This window comes from Ziziphus jujuba, chromosome 6, assembly GCF_031755915.1.
Source record: "Ziziphus jujuba cultivar Dongzao chromosome 6, ASM3175591v1".
Classification (NCBI taxonomy): Eukaryota; Viridiplantae; Streptophyta; class Magnoliopsida; order Rosales; family Rhamnaceae; genus Ziziphus; species Ziziphus jujuba.
Genome location: NC_083384.1, coordinates 20171198 through 20181829, shown reverse-complemented (window position 1 = coordinate 20181829; position 10632 = coordinate 20171198). Strand labels below are relative to the sequence as shown.

Sequence of the window (10632 nt, the reverse complement as noted above, 5' to 3'; positions counted from 1 at the left end):
ATTTTAAAAGTACAATAAGTAGTAAATAAGTTCAGGAAGACAAAGATAATAAAGGAAGGAAAGATACTGGTGTTGTAGTGGAAGGAATAAAGCGATAAACTGTGCGTGAAGTAGACTACTACTGGCTGCCTAGGCCTAGAAGAACGAATTTAAAACAAATAAAATGTGAAATAAAGAAATCTCAATGAGTGGCATTGTATAATAGAAAAATAATAATTTACTTCCGCAAAAATCTTTCTATCAAGACCTCTCGTTCCACTCATTTGAAATGTTCTCCGTTTAAAGTCGTTTCATAAAATCCAAACTTGTACCCCAATGAAATATCATAAAATTGATGCTCAAAAGCATAAAAATGAACGATCAATATAATATTACAAAACACGTTAAACAAGATATAAAGTTTGAGCATAAAATCTTATAAACTCAATTCCATGAGATAACTATAAATGTGTAGCAATAACCACCACTTTGAAAACCAACAATATATTCGAATGTATATAATGTACCAAACTGTAAACCGTAGGATACCCCCACCTCACGACTCTTAATATCCGAAAGGTATCATGGAAATAGTAAACCGTCAGGACTTACCCAATCTCACGGTCCGTGGCAATAATATCCTGTGGGTCTAGGCCAACCTCACGATACCGTGACAATAATAATAAACCGTTGGATAAACCCGATCTCACAGTCCATAACAATAATATCCTCTGGGATGAGCCCAACCTCACGGTACCATGACAATAATAATCTGTGGGATCATCCAACCTCATGGTCTGTGACAATAATATCCTGTGGGTTGAACCCAACCTCACGGTACCGTAGCAAAACCCAGCGCGCTGTAATATAATATAATATAATGCTGATCCAAGATATTGGCACTACATGGTATAACAATTTAAAAATAACCAATACAGTATCCTTAAAACATTCTTGTAAAATCATATAAATTTTTTCCAAATGATACTGTATCATAAATCATAATTGAATATTTAAATTCCACCGCTTATTTAAATATTTCAAAATTTTCAAATCATCATTTCGTGCTAAAATCAAAAATACCATAGTGAAATATATTCACCATAAACCAATTTTAAGCACCTAAAACAAATTTACAAAATATTTAAACATGCTTAAAATCATATAAATTTTCAATTTGTTTCTTAAATAAATTATTTTCCAAAATAATTTAAAATCTCAAATCAAATACTAAGATATTTAATTAACATAATCCATAAGTTCACTATGAACTCAGCAAAATTAAAAATCAATAAAAATCTTATTAAAATCCACATAAAATGATAACTTATATAAGTGAAAACAGATATTATATATTCACAAAGCAATTCTTTCAATCAATTGTATATACGTAAAATATCCAACCACACATATATATTATTCTATATACCCAAAACATTTTAAAAATAATAACCATTTACAGTACTGCAGATGTTCACTCCTGCTTCCCTGCAGGATCGCCTCCAGACTCAACATTAATTTATACTACTATAAAATTATATAAATTGAACACCGGGAGGTCCAATTATACCATGTGCCCTTAGGATCCGATAACCAAAATTAGGGCTTTTCGTTCGGAAGCTAATTTTTTAAAATCGAACCTTCTAATAGGTCTTAATAATATCTAATTTTACTAATTCAACTCCAATTTTATCCAATTTAACCAATTTTGTCCCCAGTCCAAATTTATCCGAAAATTAACTAATTCACCTAAAAATGGAAAAATTATCAAACGACCTCCAAAATTTACAAAATTTATATTGAAAGAAATCCCAAGAGACAAGGAACTCACCAGTATGCTCACCTTGGTCCAAAAGTTCCTCCGATAGCTAGAAAACTCGATTGAAGCTTTGACCAAATTTACTGTTGTCGGATATCTCAAACAGTGAGGAATTTGGACAAAATAACCATGTAAATGAGCTTAGAGGGTCCAAAAATAGTAAGAAAGGTCTATGGGTTGGCTTGAAACGGCCGAAAAGTGGGAAAATCCAGTGACCCACCTCGCCGGCCACCGCCGCCTTCGCCGGCCAGATCCCTGCCATCCAGCAGCTGTTCGCCATAAAATTTCAGGGAAAGTCTTGCCTCAACGGGATCTTTCTCCCTGGATGGCGCATGTACAAATTTGGTGGCCGGAATGGACAAAAACAACGGTGATTCGGTTCTCTATTAAACGGGTCGAGACGACCTAGTTCAGACCCACGGGTTTAGGGGGAGAATTTATTGGATTTTGGGGATGAAATGAGTATTTTGGGTTTTGGTTTATTGTTTAACACACTTATCGCGGCTCATAAAGAGCTTTAGATCACTAACAGATAAAAACTAGGGATTGGTTTAAACACAAATATAAAACTTAGGCTTAAAATTTCTCAGAACCATAATTTTTTATCCGCAATTCAGAATTTGGTATGCCACTAGTCAATGAACTTGTATTGACGAGATCTACACAATAGTACCTCAGTCAAACAAAAAATATTGACCATTGAAAAAGTCAACTTGAATCCACATATTGTACACTTAGTCAAACTTGGTCAAATTTGTTAAAACATGTGTATTTTTGGTACGGGGTGTTACATATATTATATTATGAGTATTTAATATAAGAAAATTAATAATTGCAGTGAATAAAAAAATACATTTGAATTTGAATTTAAATTTTATAATGAAAAATATTATATAAATATATGAGAATTTGAATTTAAATTTTATAGATAGAAAAAATTAGATAGGTAAAAGCTTTTAAATTTGAATTCCATAATTAAATAGTATTATATATGGAGGCCAAACTTTTTGTTCCTTTCAAACTTTTACAATATAGATTGAAAAAAAAAAATTAAGATCCAAATATACTTAGTAACAATAAAACTTTTAAATAAGTTTTCAAATATGGTCTGACATATTGATTTTATGAACCAGATCAATAACAAAATGTAGTGGATGTTTAAAGTTTGAGTCCTATAACTTTAAAATGTTTCAAGCTTTGATCATAAATTAGTAGTGTCGAAATGATTTTAATGGATGGATAATTTTTTTTTTCTTAAATTTTTGTTACATGATATTATTATTATTATTTGTTTCGGTATATTTAATATCTGTTTATCTTTGATTTGATCTTTCAAATTATTTTAAATTATTTTTATAACAAATAAAACATAAAATATAATTTAAAGTTTTGTATATAAACATACATGTAATAATATATGATAATGTCAAAACTTAAATATTATTAGTTATGATATTATATATATTATCTATATTATATATAAAAGTAAGATAATTAGTAAATATTTTTTTTCCATTTGTCATTATTAGATTTGAATATAATTAATTCAAATAAATTATTTTTAAAATTATTTATTATAATTACACATGTTGTGCATTCCATTGAATTAATGCTAGTATTTTATCATACATGTAACCAAGTGTTTTTTTCTATCCTTGTAGCACTTATTTGAGCTTGAAAGTACTTACAAACATACTTTAATCAAGCACAAAAAATGAAGTTAAATAAGATTGGTTAAGTGGTATGTCTTTTATATCCATATTATAAGGTGGTCAATTTAAAACACATCCCTCTATTTAAAATATAAATTATTGTAATCAAACAAAAAAAAAATACAAAAAATGAGAATTGTATTCCTAAAAACTGTATTTTATAAGAATGATTTTTAACTTAAAATTAAAGACCTCATAAGAATATGGAACGTTACAGAGGACAAAGTTTTCAAAAATTTTTAATTTAAAACTTATTTTAAAAAGCTAAAAACTGTTGCCTAATTTTCCTTTTAAAAAATAAATTAAAGATTAAAAAAAATGTCATATTGTCAATTACGCTCTAGCTTCTGTATTTTTTAAAATAAGAAACAATCTATTAGTATATGATAAATAAATAGTTGATAACATGAAGAAAAAAAAAAAAAGGGTTATGGCAATTTAATCTTTCTAATTTGAGAATATTGTAATTATAACCTTCAAAATTAAAATAAATTCACTGCATTTTGATCCAATTGGATTTTTCTTTTTCTTTTTTTCATCTAAGGTTGATTATCGCCGCTATTCCACATGACCAATAAATCCAATTTAGTCCAGTTTGTTCAAATTTATTAGGTTTTCTAATTTTAATTTGTAATAATATTAGCCTCCTATTTTAAAATTTTACATTTCAGTAATTCATAAACTACCAACTGCTAAATCCAACCAAACTTAAATGCAATAAATTAAATTTACAAGAGCTTAAATTGTATTACTTTAAATTTGAAGGCAAATGTATAACTTTTCCAACTAAAATTAAAACAAACAAACAAAAAAAGAACCTTAAATACAATTATTGCATAAATAATATAGTGTAGTGTAAAGCTTTTTTTATTTTTTTTAATTTTTTTTTAATTTTTTTTTATAATAATTATTTTCATAAATTATGCCAAATGAACACTTAACAAATATTGGGTACATCCAATGTATTATTAAATTTATGTGGTGGCATGTGATTAATGGATATTATATGGCGAAATTAATAATGTATCATAGCTACCTAAGTTTTTTTTGGTCTAGAGAAGGTATTAATTTTATGGATGCCACCTCTTTAGAAAAGATGTCAAACGATCATTCAAAGAGTGACAAAAAATAGAAGCTTTAATTTCACCATGGATTCTCATGTACTGTACACCCGTGAACATTTTTAATATATATATATATATATTTTTTTTTCCCTCAAGCATTCAGAACATAAAAAATCTGCTTTCCACTGAGGATCACTCCCGCGCAATACACGAAACGACAGGTATGGCCCTCGTTTGACGACAACTTAACGGAACGCAAGCATCATACACATAAGACCGACCATTCTGACCATGCCCCAGAACAGGGATATATTTGTGTTATGACCTATGAGCCCCACTTTCCTATGATCAAATCCCATCATCACAAATAATATTTCCCAATATTCACCAGGGGCAATTCCGTCATAAAAGGTAATCTGCTTTTTGTGTTAGGGTAGTTTTGTCTATTTAGTTCAAATCCGAAGAAGAAGAAGAAAATGGCTCCAGGTCCCAACGTTCAAACAAAAAAAAAAAACAGAAGGGAAATGGTGTGGGGCCCACGTGGTCCAGAATGAAAGAAATGGACGTGGCAAATAATACAAAATGGTATTAAACCATGCCTGGACCATCATTTGGTCATGGCACACCCACCACCATATTATTTTGGCCTAAAGTTGACCGTTTGAGTAAAACAGTATTAGATTATGGGTTTTATCAATAAATAACATTGAGCTTATCCCTATATTGTTTAATTATAGACACCTCTTATCTTAGAGCTACATCTTGCCGCCAAATCACATGCTTTTGCTCTTTTAGTAAAAAGTTTCTAGGAAAAAAAGTACCATTACTAATTTTATTTTTCACATCCAAATAATCACCTATTACTATTATTGCCTTAGCTACATATTACAAATTTTTTTTTTAAGAAAATTACCTCTTAGCTATTATTTTTTGTCAATCTAATTAAATCATACAATTTTTCCTAATAAATATGGCAGATTAATCATTACATACAGTACAAAAGTAAAATAAAATCGAATAAAGGAGTTTTTAAATAGAGTTATATGAGTTGTACTTAAATTCAACTCTCAAAAAGATTATATTTAATCGACAAAAAGATAATAATAATAATGTTGGGACAAAGTGCAAAAAATAGCACAATATAAAAACGGTAAAATAGAGTTAAATTAAAAATTAAAATAGCTTCCCAATGATTGAGATCTTAATTATTCAACCGTAGGTATAATTTTTCTTGGTTAAAATATATAGACATAGAAGAATACCAATATTAAAATAAACAACATGAATATTAATTTAAATATGTTATAGTAATATATTTGTTTATTTATTGCAATTAAAAATGTAAGAGTATTAGGAGGTATCTTAGTTATGTACACAAAAAGCACAAAAGAGGATGACCCACCACATAAAGACTAGAGGATCATTGCCAGCCCAAATATATATATATATATATATATATATAAATCTTTAGCCGTATGAGCCGCCTACGGAGTCCCTATACGCGAGGCAAAGCCTAAAATTTGACCGTTGGAAGTTCCAAAATCTTTCCCATAAATACAAAAGTACATTTATTAAAAAATTTTCAGATTATTTGGATTATATTTCTGTCTTTCTCTTTCATACCTACCTGCATTATATATACAACTATATATGTTCGTTGAAATCTCCAAAATCTCTTCCAAAAGAATCAGAATTTAGAAACTCCCCAGAGACATCCCAAATCCAAGACATTCTCTCTCTCTCTCTCTCTCTCTGTCTTCTATTATTCAAATTTTCTGCCCATTTGATGCTTTTTTAAAAATGGCTTCTCTCAGTTTGTTCTTCTTCATCTTCTTCTTATTCACTGGATTATTATCTCATTCACCGTTTCTTTTTGTTACAGGCTCTGGCTTCAGAGGTCTCAATTCGGTGCTCGACACTAGCAATAATAATGCTTCTACAAACTCCACACAACACCATCACAAGTGGATTGGACCCGTCGGGAATCGCATACTCTCCGTCGACGTGAATGGCTCCGGCGACTTCACGTCCCTTCAAGCCGCGGTGGATGCAGTTCCGGAGAACAATACAGTCAATGTCACCATTCGTATCAGCCCGGGATATTACATGTAACAATAGTACTCTACATGCATGCATGTTAATCATTTTCAAAAAGCACCATCTTTTACGCAAATCTTTATACTTTACTTTTCTGAAGCAAATATTTTGATACTATATATAAAAGAGGAAGCTACTTTTTAAAATGTCAAAGACAATTGTTTCGTTTACAGCTAAAAAGCATAACCCCCAAAAAAAAAAAAATGAAAAAAAAGAAAAAGAAAAAAAGAGTTATAAGAAAAAGGCAAAGAAATGATTTATACATCTATAGATAAAGCGATGAGTGATTTATACTTCTATACATAAAGCTATGAGTTCTAATTATCTACTAGGGTCCAATATTTACATTTAACTGGACTAATATATGTGATTATACATGTAATCCGACACCAAACGTTCAATTGAAAAACTTTATGTTATATTACATAATTATATTATATATTGTGATGTATTGGTGGCTGGTGCAGAGAGAAGGTGGTGGTACCGGCGACAAAGCCGTACATAACATTTCAAGGAGCGGGAAGAGATGTGACGGTGATAGAATGGCATGACAGGGCCAGTGACCGTGGACCCAATGGCCAGCAACTGCGTACTTACAGAACAGCTTCCGTGACTGTCCTTGCAAACTATTTCACAGCAAGAAATATCAGCTTCAAGGTTTGTACATATCCAAAACGACACCGTATTCATTCGTTTCCGGAACATATATTGCTTCTGTATTATCAGCTCTTATCAGGTCTAAATTCAAGATTTGATGTCCACCATTATTGCGAAAGAAAATTTGTCAGTTGATCCATAATAAGTCCTGTACTTAAGAACCTAATCTGAGCATGATCCTTAAGTTGTATTTGTTGTATAAAAATTGATAGTTTCTTCTTTGTTTCTTTGGTCTTTTTTTTTGGTTGTGTAGAACACTGCTCCAGCTCCGATGCCCGGAATGAAAGGATGGCAAGCAGCGGCATTTAGGATATCAGGGGACAAGGCATATTTCTCCGGCTGTGGATTTTATGGAGCTCAAGATACTCTTCTAGACGACGCTGGCCGCCATTACTTCAAGGAGTGTTATATTGAGGGCTCTATAGACTTCATCTTTGGAAATGGCCGCTCTATGTACAAAGTAAGCACGTTCATCTTTGTTTTAACTCGTATATAATTGTTTTCTCTACAATAATTTTTTTCCATCAGTGGTTGATTCTTCTTGTTTCCCTTTTAAGATGAAAAGTACCTCTAATAATACATATACTTTAAGTGGGTTTCTGCTCAATGCATATATACATATATTTACGTTCAAGTTAAATGTATATCTTTCCAGTTTTTCTATGATGGGCATGTATGTATGTCTTCTATATACAATTTATCCCCAATTATATGTAACCCGACATTGTCCATGCTAACAAAATTTTGTATATCTGAGATACCACCTTGTATAGGAATGAGTTATATACAATATATATTTATTTTTTGAAGCAGAATTGGTAAATTTGTTGGCACAGGACTGCGAGTTGCACTCCATAGCTACGAAGTTCGGCTCCATAGCAGCCCAATACAGAAGCTCACCGTTTGAGAAAACAGGCTTCGCTTTTGTAAACTGCAGAGTCACGGGTACAGGGCCAGTATATGTGGGCCGTGGAATGGGCAAATACGCCAGAATTGTGTATTCCTATACTTACTTTGATGATGTAGTCGCACACGGTGGCTGGGACGATTGGGACAACTCCAATGACGACGCAAACAAGTAAAAGATAACAACAAAACCCTCGTCTTAATTTATTGTCCATCAATCCTAATAATGCTCCTAAATCACGCATTTTTATATTTGATTTAGTGGGTCCCAACTCTTTGTGTGTTTTTTTTTTTTTGACAAAAATGCCAATTTGGGACCCATCTCTTATTTTTGGGCAATGTGTTCAAATTTTGAGGTTTTTGGGCTTCCTAATCATTATTATTTTATTCCTCGCAGAAAAGCCACAATTAAGGGACAGAATTGGTCAAACAAATTATAGAAAACTTACAGTGTCTCAATGATTACAACAAGCTTAACTTAAATTTTTTCTTCAATGATTTCATTTTTTTGTTTCAATATTCTATTTTGTGGTTGGGGAAAACTGATATATCTAATATAAATCTCACATTCCAACTTGGGCTTTTTGTAAACAATGAATTTTAAAAGGAGGCCTGATTTCGATTTTGTTACTTTCACTGCAGGACTACGCTTTTAGGATTCTATAAGTGCTCGGGACCGGGAGTTGCAGAACTAAAAGGAGTGTCAGGAGCCAGAGAGCTTGATTATGATACGGCTCATCGTTTCCTGGTCAAAAGTTTTGTGAATGGGAGGCACTGGATCACACCCTCAGATGCTTAGTTATGAGTAAAATTAGACCAAAAAAAGAAAAAAAGAAAAAACACCTATACCTTTAAATGTATCAAACAATAACGTTAGTCATAGAAATACTTTTAGACTGTTGCTCCTAAGGGTAAAGGCCTGTCATTCTTTTATTGCTCAAGTTAGAGATTTTTTGTTCATTTATCTTCTCCAAATTCTTTCATTCAATCTTTTAGCTAGTGCTTTTACTTATGTATGAATCAATAATGAGTTATAGTTGTATGATTGTAATTTCATGTCCTATTGGTATATTTGTGCTTGATTGTATCAGTTATCAGTTATCAATATAGTTGAAATTTTTCACACCAAAATGAATTTGTGTGAAAAAATAGAATGCATGGGAATGAAAAAAAGAGACTTTGGTTGAATCGTTTTCTATCTTTTTCCAATGAATAATGTACAGCATATATAGACAAGTACAGTAATCAATCAATCCTATTTCTAAGGCTAAGAAAACGTGATCTACTTATACTGGGATCTGACCTACAGTAAAAAGCGAAAGTCATATAAAGGCATTTATTACATATATTACAAGAATATTTCTTAATACTCCCCCTCAAGTTGGAGAGTGAATATCATGAAGTCCCAACTTGCAACGCAATGTCATAAATTGATCCTTCCCTAATGTTTTTGTGAATTCATCTGCCAGCTGGAAGCGTGTAGGAATGTAGGAAGGACTAATCATACCAGCTTTCAATTTTTCTCTAACTATGTGACAATCTATTTAAATATGTTTGGTACATTCATGGAAAACAGGATTAGCTGCAATATACAAAGCAACTTGATTGTCACAGTTCAGTGATATTGGAGTTATTTATGGAACCTTTAAATCTTGTAAAATGTAGCGCAACCAAGTTAGTTCCAAGCACGTATTCACCATAGCTTGATATTCGGCCTCTGCTGAGGATCGAGAAACATTAGTCTGCTTCTTGGATTTCCATGAAATGAGTGAATTCCCTAGGAAGATACAATATCCTGTAACCGATCTTCTTATGGAACGACAACCAGCCCAATATGAATCACAAAAAGTTTTTAATGTTAGGCTGTTGTTTGAAGATAGCAATAGGCCTTGTTCAGGAGTGCCTTTTATGTATTTTAGAATTCGTAAAGCTGCATCCCAACGAGGCTTTCGAGGTTCATGCATGAATTGACTCAATACACGAATTCAGTAGACTATATCCGATCTTATAAGAGTGAGATAAATTAATCTTCCAACCAATCTTCTATACTTAGTTGGATCATTCAGTAATGCATCATCTATGGGAGTGAGTTTCAAATTCTGTTCCATTGGAAATTTTTCTGGGCGTGCACCTGTAAGTCTAGAATCTTGTAAAATGTCCAAAGCATACTTTCTTTATGACATGAAGATACCTTTCTTGGAACGAGAAAATTCAATTCCCAGAAAGTACTTCAAATTCTTGAGATCCTTGATGCGAAAGTGCTTGAGAAGAAATTCTTTGAGTAGCTTAATTTCTTGAAGGTCATTGCCTGTTAAAAGAATGTCATCGACATAAATGAGAACTGTAGTTAATGAAGTACCTTGAGCTTTTGTAAAGAGGGAATGATATGCTTTTGATT

The 10632-nt window shown here is 31.7% G+C and overlaps 1 protein-coding gene across 1 annotated transcript; it reads left to right on the top strand.

The window, feature by feature from the left end:
* The first annotated feature begins 6236 nt into the window (after positions 1 to 6236).
* LOC125418984 (probable pectinesterase 68) lies at positions 6237 to 9422 on the top strand. The gene is made up of 5 exons (XM_048463735.2): positions 6237 to 6682; positions 7139 to 7328; positions 7582 to 7788; positions 8165 to 8406; positions 8877 to 9422. Exons 1-5 carry the CDS (start codon positions 6375 to 6377, stop codon positions 9031 to 9033), a joined length of 1104 nt encoding a protein of 367 aa, XP_048319692.2. The 5' UTR covers positions 6237 to 6374; the 3' UTR covers positions 9034 to 9422.
* Positions 9423 to 10632: the final 1210 nt, after the last annotated feature.

Excerpts from the sequence above, each read along its gene's own strand:
- LOC125418984 (XM_048463735.2), top strand. The coding sequence starts at position 6,375 with ATGGCTTCTCTCAGTTTGTTCTTCTTCATCTTCTTCTTATTCACTGGA. Across the intron at positions 6,683-7,138 it reads ATCAGCCCGGGATATTACAT|AGAGAAGGTGGTGGTACCGG; the intron begins GTAACAATAGTA and ends TGGCTGGTGCAG. Across the intron at positions 8,407-8,876 it reads TCCAATGACGACGCAAACAA|GACTACGCTTTTAGGATTCT; the intron begins GTAAAAGATAAC and ends CTTTCACTGCAG.